At 49.1% G+C, this 21,753-nt stretch overlaps 1 protein-coding gene across 1 annotated transcript in view; it reads left to right on the forward strand.

The window, feature by feature from the left end:
- LOC146834868 (FRAS1-related extracellular matrix protein 1-like) overlaps positions 1-21,753 on the forward strand; it is a 991,143-nt gene that overhangs the window by 311,954 nt on the left and 657,436 nt on the right. Inside the window, exon 13 of the mRNA XM_085602468.1 lies at positions 12,630-12,797. Coding sequence (XP_085458594.1) covers positions 12,630-12,797 — 168 coding nt within the window. The remainder of the gene's footprint in view (positions 1-12,629; positions 12,798-21,753) is intronic.

Here is a 21,753-nt window from a genome sequence, read left to right on the forward strand (position 1 = left end):
GCAGCTCCATAGTTCAAGGTGGATTAAAACACAAAATACCTCACACATAGGGGGTGTTCATGAATAGAAGTACCCCTAAGTGGCACCACCAGTGTAGAAAAAAAGAGGAATAGAAAGAAGTCAATAAGAGAGGCTGCAATCTGTAAAACGGTAAGTAACAGCCCTCACTTATCTGTATGGATTGTCTGTATTGAGTACACAGTTTTGTTCAAACAGATGTACATACAGATTGGCCAGGCTGGGGGCAAAAACACCGCCCATAGAAGTACCGGAAATTTGGAGATAGATCCGGTCCTCAAATTTAAAGAAATTTTCTGTGATCGCGTTTTCACAGTGCAGGTGGCACACATCTGCACTTTCAAAGGGGATTAGAGATCCCCTTGCAGGCAGTTGCAGTCAGTGACTGCACCCACCTGTAAGGGGATATCTGGGGGGTCCATTGGACCCTCTTTACCCACTATCAGGAGGCGCATTGACAGGGCGCCACCTTTTAAATGGCGCACTGTCAGTGTGCCTCCTGAGGGCTTCTTTGACTTTGTGCCCGCGTCTGTAATATGGCGCAGGCGCAGAGTCAAGGGAATTGCCTCATTTGCAAAGGGCACGTCCATATGCAAATGAGGGAACACCCTGTGTTGATAGCTCTGGTGCTTTGAGTGCGCCATCGGTAAGGGGACGCACAAGCATCTGTGTCCCCTTCTATAATACCAAAGTGCCCCAGGAGGCGTGCAAAGTGGGCTGAAGCGCTTGTTGTGCCCCCAGGGCACTGTAGGAAGGTAGGATCTGACTGCATGCCTATCCCCACTTTTTGCCTGGTGTTTTGCTGGTTTTTGACTAGTCTGACTGGGATCCTGCTAATTAGAACCCCAGTCTATTTGCTTCCTCCCCAAATTGGTTGTGAAGTACTTTGGTACACTACAGATTGGATACTGGGGAACCCTTATCAGTCCCTAGTAAATGGTACACATGTACCCATGGCATAGGTACCTCAGAGGCCTCCCATGGGCTGAAGCATGTATTATGCCACCCATGAGAGGCCATGCAAAATGGAACTACAGGTCTGCTTCTGCAACCTATGTGAGCTGGTGCTTGCACCACTTACTTTAGATATAGGTTCGCTATATCTATAGTTCACTACACTTAAAACTTATAAGTCACCCCTATAGCAGGTCTTATCATTCCTGAAGGCAGGGTGCGGGTTTTTAGTGACAGGGTGCCCCTGCATGAGCAGAGCCTCTCTGCAGCCTTCAGAGACCTTTCTCTTGGGTTGTCTGTGACTCAGCCGGACATATAGGTAGAGGTGCATTATAACCTTGCGGTAAATGCTATCTTGAGAACGGCTGCAGAGAAACATATTGTGTTTGGTATCAAATACCTTGGAATCATACCTCCACACCAGTAACTGGTGTGAGAGGTATGATTCCACCCTTCTGAAGTGAGCTTCGTGGGGTAACTTGTCTATCCTATGCCAGCCTTCTCGACCTGGTCAACACCAAATGGATGCTGCCTACCAGACACACATTTCTGCCCTCCTGCTGCTGAGCCAAACTCGAGCAGAGGATGGCAGCACAGTAGGCATCTTGTTACAGGGAGATGTGACCACGTCCCAGACAGGATTTAGTGTATTGGGGCTGGGTGGGTGCACTATGAAAGTGCCTGAAAGTCTGCACTTGGGGCACACTTGGTGTCCCTGTGCATAGCCCAGCACAAACCAGTTCTGGGAGCCATTGGCTCCTGCTCTGGGGCAAAACTGGAAAAAGGACATGGGTATAACCACCCCTCTGTCGTGACCCTTCCCTAGGAGGGTTCCCCGAATCTGTCCAACCCCCCCTCCCCCAGTGGGTACAAAAGGGCTTACCTGGCTGTAAGACTTTGGATTTTACATGGACAAAATTCTACATGAAGAAACCACTGACCTTCGACCATCTGGACACTCTAGACTTCGCTGGACTTCGACTGGCCCGACTTCGTCTCCCTCTCCGTCCAAAGCTTTGTCTGTGCCCTTGCTCCATACAGGATCCATGCAGGACCTGTGGTGCACTAAGGACAACCAAAGAATCTCCCTTGGAGTGAAGGAGTCACTCCCCATCACTAGCAGGCAGCTCAAATGCAACTGACCAGTCTGCTGCTCCCAAGCTTGTGCAGACTCCGAAGATTTCAGCAACACAGAACGTGGGTTTTTGAAAGTCCTTGAGGTCGATCTGCCCTCTCAGCAAGTTTGAGGCCAGTATTCCTCATAGGGACTGCATAACCCAAACCCCTGTGCACTACATCCATTTGCAGTTGCATATGCTTGTTGGCGATTTCCGAGCTTGTGCATTAGACTTTGTGTAGTCCTGACTCTGAGCAGTATTCGCACCAAAGAACTCCGGCCTCCCTGCACCGAGTGCTCCGTGGGCTGGTACTTTGCAATCTTGCTTGTGGTCCCCTCCCGACTCCTGGTTATTCGACCCGTGGGTCCTCATGAGGGTCATCTTGAGTTCTATTGGCCTTCCCTGGTTGCTCCAGACTTGCCCTGACTCTCCATTGCTTGGGCCTCACCGTAACCTGCTTGACCTTCCTGCATAGGTTGCTTTTGCCAAGGCTTGTTGTTGCTCCAGCCAGACACCGACCCCTCAACACTCGACATCCTTTCTGGGACAGCTCGCATCTGGCTCCTGGTCATCGTCGACGCCTCCTGGTCCTCGTGGCTGCAGAGTCAAATATTCCTTCTTCGCACCTAAAGCACCCGACATCGGTAGGCATTCGTCTACCGAGCCCCTGGTCACTCTGAAGTGACCCAGACTCTGTCCCCTCTGCTTTCAGGTTCCTTCCTTCCAGAATCCAGGCTTGGATTCCACCAGGCCCTCTTGGCCTTCACGGCAGCAGTACTTCTTCGCAGCCCTCCATTAAGTACAACAACAGTTTCTGACACCACTCCAGACCTATGCACCCGGCTCCTCTGGGATAGGTAACTCGGGTACTACAGTATCCATGGGTGTGGTGGCTCTCTAACCTCTTAAGTTCCGATGGGTTTCCTCGAAGTCCTCCTAGAAGGGTCCTTAAACTTTAAAATTGCAACCGCGACTTCCCCAAAGAATTGCACAGAGCCCGCGGTCGAGTTAGCACACTGCACCCGTCCTCCGTGGGGTCCCGATCTACTCACTTTGGGTGGTTCCTTGGGGTCCCAGCGATTCTACGTGCTCTAGACCTTGTCTTGACCCGAGTCATAGTTGTTATAATCACTATTTTAGTATATGGTTTGGTCTCCCTCTGGAGCCCACTGTGTATTGTGCTACTTACAACTGTTCTATTGATCTCGTATTGTGTGCTTTGTGTTCTATCCTCGTGTATAGGATACTAGAGAGTGTTATATTAATAAATACATATTTTTATATAACTACTGTGTGGTTCTCCTTTCATTTAATCAATTTGATATTCTGGTAAAACAAGCTGCTTTACATTCCTTCAAGATGAAGCCTGAAGGCTGCTCTACACAGCTACCACTAGGATAGCTTCCTAAAGGTTATCTTTGACTTTACACATCATAAGGGTCGTTTGGACTGGCGCAAGGTGCCCACTTTAATTAGTGGACAGCATATACCAGGTCAACTTCTCACAGGCACCTTATGCAATATGGCCCCTGGTATCTAAAGAAAAAAGAGAAAACAGCAGAGAAAGTCAGTGTCTCCAGGGAAGAGCGCTTCTTTAATGATGAGAACCTTCACTCACCCAAGAGTGACATGCTTCATAATTGGGCTCTCTCCTCACACTAGGACCTCAAGGTACCGGGTGTGGGCTACAACTCCCCGATGGGCAGGAGCAGAGGTGTGTTAATCAGATAAGCAGATGTTGGTAAGGCGTGAGGGCAAGAGTGCAGAAAGCAGATAAAGATAAGGATAAAACTATCTCCAGTAGGGCAAGGACTGGATATATAAGGATGCCCTTTGGGATAGGTTTAAAACCAAGAGAGGACAGGGGGATTGTCAACAAATATACCCCGTTTATGAGGATAACATGTTTCTGCCAATCATCAACCACAAATGGGGTTCCAAGGCATTCGTCAGGACCCAGATGATAAGTCACTCAGCTAAATGAAAATAGGAAAGACACTGGCCTCTCAAAGGTAGCCTGGTAGGAACAGGGATGGCCCAAGAACACTCAAGCCTGGTAGGAACGGGGATGGCCCAACAACACTCGGTGGTCCACCGATGTAGGCACGGCAAAGCTCCTTGGCGTACTCAGCCTAAGAATTATGACGTATTTTAAGATTGGCAATGGGCTCTGGGTGAAGGGCCCGGCCTTGTCCCGGTCCAACACTTTTTCCCATAACCGCAAAGCTGCAGTACATTCTCCCATGTGGAGTGGGCTCTGGGCATAGGTCATGGCATGCTCCATCCTACTGCAGTCTTAAAGAGAATGTGCAGAAGTATAGGATGAGGAACTTAATATCAAGAAAAAAATCAACAAGCATGTGCATACCCAGGTAAAATGGCTCATTAGCATTCAGAAAGGACATGCTGTGACTAGTCTCCGTGAATAAATAGATTTCCTCCCAGGAACCACAACACTCATGCGCTTAGTTGATGAGTAACCAGAAATGAGCTCCAGAATCCGAAGACACAAAAAGGAGACCCTCTTGGAAGAAGGAACCTGCCCAAGTGGATGAGAAAGGAGGAAAAAAAGGTGTGGAAATAGGTGCAAACTGGAAGTGAGTGAAGAAGTCTTAGTAACCACTATAGCCAAACAGTGAGCTACCAGTGAACTGTCCCTCTCTCTATTTTTCCCCAGTAGTCCATCTATAGTGCAGAGCTAGCTGTCGGCCCTCAGGTTACAACTGCAGGAAAAGTAATCTTATGTGATCCAAAAGTGTACTTCGTTTGTTCCGTACCTATATCCCTAACTTTCACTGTCTCGAGTACCACTGCCTTTATGCCGATGGTAATAGAATTTCGATCATCGCATCCTTTTTGTTTGTTGGCTGAAATATGTTCTAAGAGCTCTAGTGCACAACCCCATTATGTGTGGGATGAGTCAGGGTCCTCACAAACAAATCAATGCTCAGTGATCTAAGTTCATAAAGAAGTCAGGGCAACCAGGTTTAAAGTGAGATTCTTATACTTTATAAGTGCATTTTGTATGTTGATATGAAAACCTTTGTGAATTCTGAATATATTGTATATTTACTTCAAGATAGGTGTACACTTACTTGAGAAGGGTTATGATTATTCTTTTGAGGATCATAAATTCAATACCTTGCAAAAAGTTGTAGATTCTGTCAAGAGATAGTCTGTACCCTCCCAGACTGATATTTGCTGTGTCTTTGAGTGCAAGCAAGGGGTTCACTTGTAGAATCCCAGGTACTTCCACTTCACTTACTTGGCTGGCCCTGAGGATCCCGTTGCCTGCCTGACATCGTTTCCTTGCTGCCTGTCACCTGCTGCTGTCCCGGTCTCCCGCCGCTGCACTTTCATCTCGTGCGGCCGCAGTGGGGAGACCGGCTTTCACAAACCACAAGACCCAGGTGCCCCAGCGGTCACGAATCACGTGACCGAGCGTTTCGCGCCAGGAGGCGCTTTAAATTACGGCGCTGCTGCGGCAGAGCGGGTTCCCCGTCTCTGCTTTCACTTACTTGGCTGGCCCTGAGGATCCCGTTGCCTGCCTGACATCGTTTCCTTGCTGCCTGTCACCTGCTGCTGTCCCGGTCTCCCGCCGCTGCACTTTCATCTCGTGCGGCCGCAGTGGGGAGACCGGCTTTCACAAACCACAAGACCCAGGTGCCCCAGCGGTCACGAATCACGTGACCGAGCGTTTCGCGCCAGGAGGCGCTTTAAATTACGGCGCTGCTGCGGCAGAGCGGGTTCCCCGTCTCTGCTTTCACTTACTTGGCTGGCCCTGAGGATCCCGTTGCCTGCCAGACATCGTTTCCTTGCTGCCTGTCACCTGCTGCTGTCCCGGTCTCCCGCCGCTGCACTTTCATCTCGTGCGGCCGCAGTGGGGAGACCGGCTTTCACAAACCACAAGACCCAGGTGCCCCAGCGGTCACGAATCACGTGACCGAGCGTTTCGCGCCAGGAGGCGCTTTAAATTACGGCGCTGCTGCGGCAGAGCGGGTTCCCCGTCTCTGCTTTCACTTACTTGGCTGGCCCTGAGGATCCCGTTGCCTGCCTGACATCGTTTCCTTGCTGCCTGTCACCTGCTGCTGTCCCGGTCTCCCGCCGCTGCACTTTCATCTCGTGCGGCCGCAGTGGGGAGACCGGCTTTCACAAACCACAAGACCCAGGTGCCCCAGCGGTCACGAATCACGTGACCGAGCGTTTCGCGCCAGGAGGCGCTTTAAATTACGGCGCTGCTCCCGCGTCGCGGGATCGCGCGCGGGTAGCGCCGGGAGAAGCCCGGGACAAGGGCGGGACCGTCTGTGACCGTCAGGGGCCAAAGGAGGCCGGGCTGGGCCATATCCCTTTCCTCCCAAGTGCAATCAGCCTAGGGGGATGCCCTCACCAGGACTATGCAAATCTACTGCCAGGGAAGGGGGTTGCAACGCAGGGACACTGGACAAGTACTTCAAACCTACCAAAGAAGACGTAGGTAAGGAAAATTCTTTGGAGAGACGTAGGGCGGAGCGGCGGCGCTCCATTGATTCTATGAAGAGTAGACCCCTGCCAGAGATTATCCCGTATCCTATTACTCAAGAGGAAGGTACGCCCCCCATCAGTTTAAAACCTCTGACCCCTGAGGACTTCCCTCTCCTATTGCGGGATATCCCTACTTCCCCTGAGTTGGCCCCTGGAAAGCCTCCGGACGTAACCCCTCCCATGACACCTACTACCCCTGTTAATTTGGTTACTCAAACCCCCCCTTTGCATGCAACTAAGAAAATCAAGCCAAAACAAAGTGTAGTGGTAGAGTTGCATAGGCCCCCACCGAGTAAACGTAGCAGAAAGTCAATGGGGGGGAGGGGGAAAGCTAAATCGTCCCATCTAGATTTTGGCAAAAAACACACAACTGTGCCACAACCTGAGAGGGACAATGAGATTGTTCCTATTGCTCTTCCCTCTAAGGCCCTCAGTCCCAATAAAGCTGCTAACACAAACGACCCAGTGGCCGACACATCCAACAGAAATTCCCCTCTTACATCTCTAGGGAGCATAGAATTGCTACTTCGCTCCCTTCTGCAGCCCATCAGTGATAGCTTGAAAAAAGTGGAGAGCAGGCTCACCCTATTGGAAACATCCCTTACTACCTTGAACACCTTAGTTAGTAAGCAATCCAATAATACGGGACCTCATCTCCCCGCAGGAAACCCTACTAAAAAAGGAATCACAAAGGGCGATAATAAAGTTTCCCCCCAGAGTGTGACCACTGCCCCCCCCTTGCAGCCATTAATGGCTACCTTAGACCAGGCTCCGCGCTGTAATTCATTCAATAGGCCCTTACAGCCAATAGACTCTGCTCCTCAAAGTTCCCAGTCGGGGATTAATGGCGGCCATCTAGAAGCCGGTGGCATCCCTCTACCCTCCCCGGGCCGGCCGGCCCCAAGTCTACGGAGACCAGACTTGCCGCCAGAGGCTAATAGTTTAACGGTGGTCCTGGCAGGTGCCCCCCGTCTAAGACTAGGGGAGAATGAAGATTATCAAGCACTAAAGAATAAGGTCATTAAATGGCTAAATTGGAACCGACCTTTACCTTCTCATTTTAACAATGAGATCATTATGGTGAGAAGGGTCCCCTGGTTAGGCAAGACTAGGAAAACAATAATAGGGGACTGTATCCTGGCAAGTTTTAAGGATCCGGGCACTGTGCTGCACATCTGTAAAGGAACAAATAGATCACTGGACTCTACTATTCAGACTCTTCCAGTATCCTTTTTTTTCCCCCCTATCCGTATGCACCACATTCCAATGCAGGACGAGTGGGTAAGGGTGGAACATAGATACAGACAAAAGGACTATGTACATCGCCCAAGTTTCCAAGTGCAGGATAGGCCCTATTTCCATTCCAATCGCTTTAACTGCCTGAATAGTTTGGATGGGGTTGATTGACTTTCCGCTCATACGCCAATGACTTTGGATTGTGGCGCCTGCAGTTCTTTCAAGCTACCTACCTCGACTGCTGTTAAATCTCATGGGCCACTGAACAACCTGGCGGCCCTGGACAACTTATCGGCCCATAATGTTCCCAATGCCTCTGGAATTATGATCGACCCCACACTGGTGGAGAATGACCACAGTAGACCTTCTGATCCACCGGTCCCTACTGCTGGTAGTGCGTTAGAATCACCGATGCCAGTAGAGTCCAGAATCACACTTTCCAATTCTCCTGGCCCGGCATCTAACACCCTTGGATTTCTGAGGCTAATTTGTTGGAATGTTGCCGGCCTTGCTAACAAACTGGGGGACTCGGACTGGACAAACTACATCGAGACTGGAGACATATGTATGTTCCAGGAAACCTGGGCCAGAGAGGACTATGGTCACCAAGGCTACATGTCATTCTTCACTCCAGCGAGATGGGAAGGCAAAGGCCGTCCGTCAGGAGGGCTTACGACTTGGGTTGCATCTCATCTGGGCTGTGTGGCAATTCGGATGCCGACCAACTCCGAGGACATTCTTGCGATTTCTCTATCATGGCCCAACCAAGTTAAACTGGTGTTCATTAATATTTATTCCAGGCCAATGGGGAATGTAAAGGAATCGCCGACCATAGATGATCTCTCTAATTTTTTAGTTGACCTACCGAGTGATTCATACTATGTTGTGGGAGGGGATTTAAATACTCATTTTGAGCCACTCCCTGGTCTTCTGGATGGGCTATCATCTGAAGAAGAAGTTAGATGGACAGTCCCTATGGTGGAAGCCCCACCCCCAAAGGCGTGGACCCCTTTAGCCGTGCAAATCACAGCCCTCACCCTGAAGTTTGGACTCAGAGCTTGTAATAGGCGAACAAAATCTGATATACCCAGCAAAACCACCTATAACAGACTGGGAAGAGAGTCCCGTCTGGATTATGTCCTGGCTCAAATAGTGAAGTGGCCGACAATCCAGGACTTCAGGGTGATGGAAAGGTCCGATAGTGACCATAACGCACTGGAGCTCGACCTTGTCCATCCTGGCCCCCAAGCTCTTGTGAATAATGTGGTAGGTAACACCCCGGCGCTTCTCCTTGACAACAATAGGAGAAGGATCAGGTGGGAGCACCTGGCTACAAGCAAGAATAAACTCCCCAGGCTCTATGATGGGATAATTCCCATTTTGGAAACTGTGGGTTGCTTGGACACTGAGCCATACAACAAAGACTCCCAGGGTAAATTGTTCAAAGCCCATGAGGAACTTATAAAAGCTGCGGCACCTCATTTCACTTGTAGCCCACGAAAAGTAAAAGGGGGGCTACGAGGCAAAACATTATGGTACAACCTTGCTTGCAGAAGGGCAAAAACAGAGCTCCTTAAACTAATCAAGGAGGGTTTAGGTGGGGATAGCCTAAAACAAAGCAGACGAGTTTATAAGAAACTCACTGCCCACGCCAAGGCAGAATGGGAGGAAAAACAGTGGGAAGAACTCACTAAGACACTAGCGACCCAAAACCAACGGCTGTTTTGGAGGATTGTGAATGGGGGGTCGGGGAACCTAAAATCTGCATTTGAGCCTAATATTGCCCCAGGGGTGTGGCAAGCCCACTTCCAGACCCTATACAGTCCTGACCCGGGAGAATCTCCTGCTGTTGACGGGGTAGGCCGCCCGGACTATGAAGGGGAGCCGATAACGCTCGGTGAAGTGACCGTTGCCATCTCAGGACTTGCTTCTGGAAAGGCGCCGGGACTGGACGGTTTACCAGGGGATATGTTTAAACAAGAACCTACTGTATGGGCCCCTTATCTTACCGCCCTCTTCAACGGAGTTCTCGGTGGCATGGAAATCCCTAGCACTTGGCTGGGGGCCGAGGTGGTCCCCATTTTTAAAAAGGGCTCACCTCTCCTCCCAGCCAACTACAGACCAATCAGTCTGATAGATGTGGCACAGAAACTGTTTGGTAGGGTGATGCTGAATAGGCTCCAGGACTGGATGGAGGAGGTGGGAGCCCTCAGTCCATACCAGGCGGGATTCAGGAAGGGGGTATCCACAGTGGACCAGGTTTTTAGATTGAATCTGATCTACTGGCGGGCAGCAAAAATCGAGCGCGGTAGTTTGTACACAATTTTTGTGGACCTACGGGCCGCATTCGATCTGGTGCCCAGGGGGAAACTTTGGAGCATCTTGGCAGAGATGGGCGTTCCCCCGGACATCCTATTGATCTTACAGAGACTGCACCATAATAACTACGCCCGAGTGAGGTGTGGGAGGTCGGGGGAACTGACCGATAGATTCCCCGTTGACCGGGGGGTAAGACAGGGCTGTGTGCTGGCACCGACCCTGTTTTGCCTCTTTGTCAACGGGGTAATCGCCCATCTGAATGCCACCGAATATACTGACGCCCCGAAATTGAACGGCAGCAGGGTGCCCGCAATTATGTTTGCGGACGACACCCTGCTGCTATCCAAAACCCCCATGGGTATTCAGAGGATTCTTGACTCCTTCGTGGCCTTCTGTACTGATAGGGGGCTGGAAATTAATGCGGCAAAAACCAAATTTATGGTTTTGAATCCGAGGCAAAAACTACGGCCAAATCCGCAATTGGGAGCTGGACGGCTTGAGAGAGTGACCACCTTTGAATACCTTGGTGTGACTCTCAATGAATCCATGACTTGGGGATCCCATCAGAGCAGGGCTAACCTTAAACTTACGCAAATGACTGGGGGTATTGCCCGGATGATGACTGGTTCATCATATCGCCCATTGGGGGCACTGATCCAGATATATAAGGCCCAGGCTAGGGGAGCGATAATGTATGGGGCGGAAATATGGGGCCACACGCCTTGCCAGAGTCTGTCATTAGTGGAAAATAAGTTTATAAGACAGATAGCCGCACTCCCGCCCAGTACTCCGCTCCTCCCCCTGAGGCTTGATCTGGGCCTACGACCGTTAGCTGACGAAATAAGCCTGAGACCTTTAGCATTCTGGCGTAGGCTGTGGAGCAGCAACGATCTCGTAGAATATAGGGCAGAACTGGCTGAACTTCTGAATCACCCAATAGCGCTCAACATCCCTTGGGTCAAAAATATCCAAGCCATTTGCATGGGAATAGGGCTCCCCGACTTATGGACTGAGCCAGCGAAAGCCGCACTAAATATATCCAAAAAGTCACTGGCCAAGGTCTATCATGAATATAAACTAACCAGGGCTCAAGCTACCCAGGCAGAAGGGTCCTTAGCTTCTGTGTTTATGCAGAACAAGGATTTCTATAGTTTTGAGAGGGTGTTGGATCCTATCTCCCCCGTACTGACCCGGAAGCTGTTCCTCCAATGGAGATACGGCACACTGCCGTTCCGGTCTTTCACAAGCACCTGGTTACCGGCTCCCTCCCTAAAGCAGTGTCCGGCCTGTGATGCCACGGAGGAAACTGATCTGCACGTGTTTTTTTTTTGCCCAGCCTACAAAATAGCACGGAAATATTGGCTTCTCCCGTTGATAAGGAATATGGGTTGCAGGGAATACGCACCAATGTATAGAATTTTAAAAACTGATCTCTCTGGCCCAATTGTTTTTGCATTAGCAAAATTTCTGACCAATGTTTGGCACACGCGTAACCGGATTCTAAAGGCGTTGGGTCCCTCTTAATAGTTTTTATTCTTATATTAGAGATTGCATATGTATACTGTAATTCTTTACTGTTTTCACTTTGATAACTGTTGTTTAATAATTTTTTTATCTTAATTCTTGAATTATTTATCTATTTTATGCTTGTACATATTTTACCTGTGCTTTTATGGTCACTGACCGAAATAAAGCTATCAAAGAAGAAGAAGAAGTTATGGACAGCATATGAGATGTCTGTGATGTAATTCAACTGATCTAAACTATGGGCTTCCTGAACGACTTGCAATGGCTCTTCGGTTATTCAGCTATCCTGCCATATAGAGCATGATCTTGTTCTATTCCCACCTCACTGGCTGTAGTCTTACGTGGACTATATTATTCTTTTCTTATAGTGTTCTCTGAATAACTAGTCAATTTGCTATTGCCATACTTTAGAGAATGTGTGCATGTTTTGATTCCTTTAAGAAATAGTGGTGCACCTACCCACATAGTTTTAGCCTATTCCTCTATCTCAACTTCATAAAAGATGCTGCGAAAAAAGGTGTGGGTTATAATGGGACCCATGAGCATCTATCCCAACCTGGGAATACTGTAAACACGGTCTTCAAAGCACCTACACTGTTCAGTTATTATTTTTAGCACAGCAATGAAACAATATTACAGTTACTGTTAAGATAATTTTGTAAATTATTCCTTGTGGCGAAACTGGCAATGCACAATTAGACAATAGGAGTTGGACACTGGAATAACATCACAGCTTCTAAAATGTCTTCTAACCAAAGACCTTTTCATGTCTAGGTTGATTTAGAGACTCTTTATTTAGCTGATAGGAAAGGCGATGTTCCTGTTGGATGAAATCATAAATTTTATATATGTTTGTTAATCTCAGATCCCTGTTTTAATTTGAGATTAAAGGCATTTGAAATTTTGGCTTAATTGTCACATTTCTCTTTTTTTCAGCATGCTGTAACCCACCTAAAAGTGGCATATATGCCTCCTCTACACGATATTGGTCCAGAGATACTGTTTATACAGTTTGAATTTTCTGTAAGTGATCAACAAGGAGGAGCAATCACGGAACTTGTTTTTAACGTCACTGTGATGCCCGTGGATGACAAGGCACCCGAGGTATTTAAAAAAATATTAATCAGTAATTGGTTTCATATTTTACCACACCCAATTTATTGTGATTTATACAAATGCAGTTCAGAGCAGAGATGTGTTAGATTAAAGTGATGATAATAGATAAAGTCTAAAAAATATTTATGGTGAACAAAACAGTTTGAAAATATCACATAAAACTAAGCTGTTATGCAAAGAGGCTCAAAAAAATAAAATGTGTAAAGAAAATTGATAAAATCGTGTCAAAGCTGGATGCTCAATCTTGGGTCTACATTAACATATGATGAAATTGACCTTGCAAAACCTGCTCTTTATGATTGGTTGCAAATGTAGCACTTGGGGCTTGCGATGGACTGCAGGCCTGTGTCCCTGCATTCACATTAATCAAAGCTGACATTGTGTTTCTTAAAGCAGCTCCTCTCACTAAGAGACCAGGCACCAGGTTTAAAAAAAACACTCGCACAAGGTGCCATTCAGTGAACAATATAATGTTATGAGTGTCCCCGATTCCAAACACATAGATTCACAAGGTGCAAGTTGTCCTACAGGAACAGATTCAAGTATGCAAATGAAATACCATCCCCTTTAGGAATTCTGTGTCAGATAATCTGGGGTTGCGTACCATTTGATACGTTTTCTAGAGCTTTTCCAGGACAAATGTTTTTGGTTTTTAGACTCCTTGGCATTAAGGATTCAGTCAATATGCCAACCCAAATCAGAAAACCAGTTGGATTGCAACGAATACACAACCCACTGAGCAATATATATGTTAAATGTGTGTCTGGTAGCAATCAGTCCCATAAGATATGACAGGGACCTTTAAGTGGAAACCCAAGCCCTTTTTCACAGTGAATCACTAGGAAACTGAATATGTAATAACTTTTGTTTTAAAAGTGCAATCTAGGAAATACAATGTGAATTGTAACCACACAGAAAGTAAACAATGAAGCGTTAAAAAGTGAATGAATTTTGTGAACTGAAAGACCTATTTTAACATGGTTGTTGTATTTCTATCATCAACACTCTTGTTACTTCTAGACACTATGCTAGCTGTAGCAGATTAGTATATGATTAGCTTATCTTGAGTTTCCAAGGTGGTGCACACTCTCATACCTGGTGTAGTGAAACAGGACTGTTGTTTTGTCTGAAAAGCAATCCTGCTATTTCTGTCCCAGAGCAGCTGGGTGTATTGAAGAACAAACATAGGGTTTGATTTAGAGTCTGGTGGTCTAGCGACCGCCAGACTTGCTGTGGCGGTGGTCCGTCTGCTATATTATGACTTGCAAAGTTGTTGCAGTGGAGGACCACCAGCTGCGCCAGGGAACAGCCATTTCCTGGCAGTGGCGGAAGTGTGCCACAATGTAGTGTGCTCAGTGGGACTGAACCAGTCCAGCTGGGCATATTGAGAGCTCCTGCACCACCAGCCATTTCATGGCAGGAGAACCGCATGAAAGGACTGGCAGTGCAGGAACAAAGGGGGACCTACAGGTTCGCCATGGGAATACACTCAGGGGCCACAACTTGTGCCCCCCTGGTCTGTATTCCCCCAAAGTTCCAGCACGGCATAAACGTCACCCTCCATGCCGTTCTGGGACTTTTTGGCTGTTCCAATTGTTGTGTCTGTTTTCCAGGCACCGCCATGGGGAAGGGCAAGAACAGTCCACCGTACACGAGTTTAACTCGTAATACGGCGGGAGCTCCTTGCGTGAGTTTGGCACAGCTGTGCCAGCGCAACGGCGCTAAACTCAAAATCCGGCCCATAGTTACTTTGGCAGTGGGTCAAGGCCATTCACTGTCGCACATCAACCTTTGATTAAAGTGGATGCTGAAGTTCTGTTGGTCATGTCTTTGTAGCACAGCACAGTGATTTCCTTTCTAACTACTAGCCCTTTAAACTCACTTTTATAATACCTAATCAGAGGCCTGTTAACTACTCTTGGAATAAATAATTAAGAACTAGTGCAATACTCTGTCAGCAGTTTTAAATTATTAAACAACATTCACTGAAAGAAAACAAAACGCAACACGCAATCAATAACCTCCTTAAAGCTCTGTCTGTTTATAATAGATAAAAATTAAATGCTTCTGCAGAAATAATTAAGTGATGGGAATGTATTTACAAAAGCTTGATTATAATATTTGCATGAAACAATTGAAGAAAAAGACAACATTTTAAGAATGTTGATTCAATGAAATCATAGTTCTTAATTTCTTGATTATTTCATTAAAACATTTCATATCAATAGTGAGAGGTGCTTGCAGGGTATAAACTACACATTGATACATTTCTGTTACGATTCAGTACATGGATGGAGGCAACCCTTTCACACACCTTCTTCCTACCAAATTGTAATTAGTTACAAAGGACATTTTGGGCCCCATTGCGATGTCGGTCTGTAACCCTCTGACCACTCGTAGGAGGCTTACCGACCGACATCGTAGGCTTACAGTCCGACTGCTGAATTATAATGTCAGTGGTCGGAGGGTAAACCGGCCGGTTAAACTGACTGGCTTCTGACTGGCTCAAGTAGCCCGTCAGCTAGTCAGAAGCTGCACATAATCCCTAACAGACAGCATTTCATCCGCCGGGATTAAGATGTCAGATTCCGACAGGCTTTCTATGTCGGCCTTTAAGACATGGAAAGCCTGTCGGAAAGCGACTTCGGGGGCCCCTAACAGGGCCCCCTTCCCTTCGCGGCTTACGGTTCTGGGCCCCCTGAAAACCCCTGCACCTCAAGGTGCTGCCACACGGTGCAGGGATCTATACAAACTCCCATTTCTCTATAGGAGCTTGTGTTGCGGGTGGTTTCCGTCCGCACCACAAGCTCCCATAGAGACATGGGAGTTTGCGAACGCACCATGAGCGGTTGTATTGTAATACGGTGTTCAGAACCGCTGACCTACGGTCGGTCGGTTCCCACACCGAGACGGTGTCTGTGAGAGGCAACTCCGCCCGACCTCATAATTGGGCCATTAGTAAGTTAGAAACTCCAATTGCTTCCTTTGTATATTAGAACTTGCCTTTTTGCATTTGCAATGCCTGTAATATTTTAAGTCTCAGGCTTTGTGATCTCAAAAGGGCTTAGTATATCAGACCCCATTTTGATAGGAATTAGGCTGCTGAAACCTTACTCCACACAAAGATGCTGCCTTGAATATGCATAACAGAAGAATGCTGTTGCCTTTCAGACAACTGCTACCTTGAAAACCTCCAAGAATAGACCACTGCTGCAATAAAAGTGGCAGAAATCAATGCTACTCTCCATTTCTACATTGAAAAATGCAAACTTCAGGCATTGACATGCTTAGATACGATGTATCATGTTAAAGCATGTCATTATATGACCAACCAATCCATAATACTATAAACAGATTGTGGATGTCTTTACAGAAAAGTGAATTGTCTTCATTACATTCCAAAAGATAAAAAAAGCCCTCTGACACACAATAGGCTAGTAACTCAGAAAAATAATTAATTTAATTAGTTTATTAAGTTTCAATAGGTTAGGTTTCAGAGTAACCACTATGCCATAATATACTCACAGGGGTTGTTTTCAGTGTATGATTTTGCAGAAAGATCGCTCATGACTTGGTATGTATCATGCACTGTTTATGTGCTAAATGTGGTTTTTCCGCTTTTTTCTGATGGTATAAAAGAACTGAATATTGAATGCATCCTCTTGGTGTGATAATGAACTCATATTTTTGCGAGAGATGAAGATGGCACAGTATTTTCTTTGTTTATAAAATTGCAATACAAGTATAGTGTTTCTTTGGTACTTACACTGTCATGTGACCGTCACTGTAGTAACAGGGTATATGTCCTTGGGGTATTTAGACAAAATATTGAGTAAAAAATATTGAAATGAAGAAATATCGAATTTTTTTAATTGGAATTCACAAATATTGTGATGCAGGAATATCGTTGAAAAGAATATTATTTTTTAAGGTAAGTAATATAGATGTTAGAAATAACTTTTTAATATTGTGCACATAAATATCTATGATCATTTCGATGTTAAGAATATCTATGTTAATAACGTTTACAAAAATATAATTGGTAATTTGTTTATTAAATATTTTTTATTTATTTTAGTATACATTTTAATTGTATATGTTATACATTGTTTATATAATTATAGTTAATATTAATATATTTTGTAAATTTTTAGTTATTTTTATTTTTTTTTTTTTTTTTTTTTTTTTTTTGAAACCGTTTATTACATCCATAAAAAGGTTACAGTTATGGGCCTACAACCGCACGGCCGGCCGCTAGAGCATCACAAATATAGTACATACAGACAGTAAAAGTCTCTCAGCGGTGCACAGTAGAAACACAGGAGTAATCAACGGTGCAGGCCTCACGGCGTCCTGCCACAGAGTACGGTTTCATTTTAAAGACTAACAACAACAACAAAAACCACAACCGCAAGGCAACCCAAGATTCAAGGTGACAACACTTGCTCCATAGTGGGGGATCCAGATTGGCAGGAAAGATCTGAAGAGGGGGATGGGAGGAGATCAAGGACTGGGGGGCCGCGTGCCCGCGGCCAAGCAAGGGGGTCCAGCTAGGGAGACGGAGCAGGCGAGGCAGCCGGCAGCTGTGGCGGCTCACAAATGCCCCCACGGTAGGCGTTCCAGGGGCCCCAGATTTTCACCCACGCCCCAGGCTTACCCCTCGCCACATACACCACCTTTTCACGGAACATACACCAATCCATGTGCTCTTTCCAGGCCGACACCGCAGGGGGCCTCTGGGATCCCCACAATTGAGCAATATCACGTTTCGCTATCATGTATCCCAGAGTCACCCACCGCGTCTGCGGAGCCGAATAGTCATTCGGTTCCCATACATTCAACAAGCACCTCCTCGCTTCAGGCAGCAGCGCTACACGCGTGACCACACGCAGGACCTCATGCACACCACGCCAGAATCGCTCCACCTTCGGGCACTCCCACAGTATATGCATAAAAGTCGCCAACGCACCACAGCCACGCTTACACAGTCCGTCCACGGCAAAACCCATACGTAGAAGCCGTGGTCCCGTCACGTAGACCCGGTGAAGGATCTTGAGCTGGACGAAACGAAGGCGAGCCGGGATGGCCACCTCTTTTGGAGAGGCCACCGCGGACATCCAATCCTCGTCGTCCAGCTCCAGCCCGTCGGCCACCCAAGCCTCGCGTAAACTAGTTAACAGGCACGATCTATCATTAATCAGCTTCTTATATATGAGGGAGATCGTGCTGTCCGGGACATGGCCATCCAGCACTCTGTCCTCCAGGGGGGAAGACTCCGGAATGGATGCAACATCCGGGAAGACGGAGCCCAGCGCATGGCGGACCTGTAGGTACCGAAAGTACTCACTGCCCTGCAGCTGGAACTCCGCCTGCAGCGTCTCAAAAGTTTTGAATCCCCCCCTCGTCCAGAGATCCCCCACTGTGCTGATTCCGATCGTGTCCCACTTCTCGAAGCCCTTTGATGTCCACAGGGAGCCCAGCCTCTCGGAGGCATACAGTGGAGACGCCCGGGTCAAACGGTCCTTCCACCCCATAGCTGCATTAGCCGCGTGCCAAACCCGCACCATGACACGCGTCGGTCCCGTCAGACGGGAGTCGGGCGCGCCAGAGTACAGTGCTCGATTGTAATTGCCACCGGGAAGGAGCATCTTGTCCATCTCGAATGCCGGGTTCAGGGCGGGCCCGTAAAGGCCATGATTAATTGCAGCTAGCTGGGAGGCCCAGTAATACCGTTTAATGTCCGGGAGGGCGACCCCTCCATCGTACCACGGGAGCGTCAGTTTAGCAAGAGCAATACGCGGCCTCCCGTCCCAGAACAGGCGCCGCTGAAGGCCCTCCACCTCACGAAAGTAGCTTGCCGGGACCATGTCCATAGTGTTCTGGAGGGCATAGAGGAAGCGCGGCAAGGACATCATTTTAAACAAGGCCGCCCGACCGAGCGGCGAGAGCGGGAGACGCCGCCAGCGCACCACATCCTCCTTCAAACGCTGGAGAGGGGGCAGCAGATTCCGCTCATAGCGGGCCTCCGGGTCAAGAGTGATATATATACCCAAGTACCGGAAACCCTGGGAGGCAATCTGGATCGGGCAGTCCCGCGGCAGGACCGGAGCCTCCCCGGAAAGCACGTAGACACAGGATTTCGCCCAGTTAATGACTAGGCCTGAGTTGCGACCGAAGGAGCGCAACACATCAACTAGGACGATCAGGGACTTGCGCGGGGAGGCGAGATACAAAAGGATATCGTCCGCGTAGAGGGACACACGGTCCTCGTGCTCGGGGGTCCAGCGGAGACCACGGATGGAAGGGTGCCACCGCAGCCACTCCGCCAGGGGCTCCAGGGCCAGGGCGAACAGAAGAGGCGACAGGGGACAACCCTGTCGCGTGCCCCGTCCCAGCGCGAACGGGGTCGACACACGCCCGTTCACCACTACCTGCGCCATTGGGCCCGAATATAGTAATTTGACCCAGCTGATGAAACCCGGGCCGAACCCAAACTTCGCGAGCATCGCCCAGAGATATGGCCATTCGAGCGTATCAAACGCCATGGTGGCGTCCAAGGACGCCAAGATGGCTGGCTCCCGCACAAATGGAACACGCGCAAGCACGCCGTGCAAGCGCCGTAGATTAAGCGCCGTGTTGCGGTGCGGGATAAAGCCCGATTGGTCTTGGTGGACCAAATCGCCCACCACGCCAACCAACCGGTTAGCCAACACCTTGGCGAGGATTTTGGGCTCCGCGTTCAAAAGCGAAATCGGCCGATAGGATGTGACCCGTTCACGGGGCTTTCCCTCCTTATGGATTACCACAATTGTAGCCAGACGCTGGTCCGGCGGGAGGGAGCCCTGCGAGTGAGCCGCGAGGAACATCGCACGCAGGTGGGGCGCCAGCACATCCGGGCGTAGCTTATATAGCTCAATGGGAATGCCATTGGGGCCCATGGCCTTGCCAGATGAAATCGAGCGAATAGCTGAGGCAATTTCGTCCGAGGTGGGAGGAACGTCCAGCGAGTCTCTGTCTTCCGCCGTAAGGGAGGGGAGTGCAATATCCCGAAGCAGGGCACAGGAGTCCGCCTCCGAACAGGGAGAAACAGGGGAGTAGACTCCGCGGAAATAATCCGCGAAACAGGAGACAATGGCTTCCGGCTCCGTGGCACACGCACCATCCACGCTCTCAATCAAAGGCACCACGCGGCTCGCTCTCTCTCTCTTATCCAACCACGCAATCAATTTACCGGCCTTATCACCCACATCGTACAAGCGCCCCTGCTGCTCTCTACCAAGGCCCCTGGCCGCCTCCGTAACGAGGGCCCGGTAGGCCGCCTGCTTTAACTGCAGAACATGTAACTTGGCGTCCGTTACCCCGTTCCCCATGTCACCCTCCAATTCCGCAATCTCGGCCTCCACCCGGGTCACCTCCTCCCGCTCGCGCCGCCGGGCGTTGGCAATAAAGGAGAGGGCCTCCCCTCTAAGAACCACTTTAAAAGCCTCCCATAGGGAGAGGGCAGATGGGACCGACCCCACATTCTCCTCAAAATAGCGCTGCAAGGATGTGATCAAGTCGGCACGAATGGTGGGGTCGCGCAGATACCAGGCGTTAATCGGGGCCACCCTGCCATCCCCCCTCGGGATGACATCGAAATGCAACAACAATGGGGAGTGGTCTGAAATACCCCGTGCCAGATGGCGCACCTCTCCCACCCTCCCCGCATGGGCTGCTGGGACAAGGATGTAATCAAGCCGCGAGAGACTACCATGGGCCCCCGAGTGGAAGGTGTATTGTTGCAATACGGGATGCTTTAGGCGCCAACAATCCACCAGGCCCAGTGTATCTAAAAGGCCAGGCAGCCACGCCTGTGCCCGGGGGAGGTCCCTAGGGGGATGGCGATCCATAGATCCAGAAACAACCGCATTAAAGTCCCCTCCCACCACCAAGAGGCCACTCGGAAGTTCCAGAAGGAGGCGCCCCAGGTCCGCAAATGTAGTGGCCTGTAGCCCAGGCGGGACGTACACCGACACAAAACTGAACACTCTACCCTCCATACGTCCCGCCAGAGCTGTGTAACGTCCCCTCTCATCGTGGTGCACCTCATCAATCTCCAGCGGGAGCGAGTTCCTAACCATAATACCCACCCCCCGCGAGCCCGAGGTGAAGCCAGAGTGGGCCGCCAAACGATATCCCCTCCGATTCATTGCATGAAAGGTGTTACCTATAAGGTGCGTCTCTTGCAGAAAGACAACATCTGGTGAAATACGTTTTAAATACTGCAGGACCACACCACGCTTAATCCTATCCCCCAGACCGTTAACATTCCATGACAACACCGTCAAGTCCCTACCCCCCATCATACGTCGAAACAATCGGTCGTCCCCCACCGAGCAGTCTAAAGACAACAATACAGCTGCAGGATTGCCTTGCGGTACAAACAAACAACACACCCCCCCCACCCCCCGGTCCCAACAAAACTCCCCCCTCCCTGCACCCCTGCATGAGCCCAGACAGCCCCCCCAAAGTGCAGTGTGCCTGTCGCCCCATAGCTAAATACTAACTAGTCCCCCAGAGGAGGAGGGAAGCCCCCAGCAGGCCCCACATGACCTCCATGGGAGGGGAACCTACAGGGGCAGTATGTGGTGAAGGAACAATGTCCCGAGCAAGGCAATACAGTCATCCCTCAATTCTGATCCAGCGGGCCCTCCTCGCCAGCCGCGCTCCCCCCACCCCCCCGGCCCCGGTCCCCAGGCAAGGTGTCCAACCAGTCCCCAGCCGCCTCGGGCCGGTCGAAGAAGTGCGTGCGACCATCCACCTCCACCCGCAGCTTTGCCGGGAAGAGCATTGAGTACTTAAGATTTAGGTCCCTTAAGCGACGTTTGACGCCAATAAAGCTCTGCCGCTGCTTCTGGACCGCCGGGGTAAAGTCTGGGTAGAAGTTTACGTCCATGTTGTCCAA

This window comes from Triturus cristatus, chromosome 4_2 (assembly GCF_964204655.1).
Source record: "Triturus cristatus chromosome 4_2, aTriCri1.1, whole genome shotgun sequence".
Classification (NCBI taxonomy): Eukaryota; Metazoa; Chordata; class Amphibia; order Caudata; family Salamandridae; genus Triturus; species Triturus cristatus.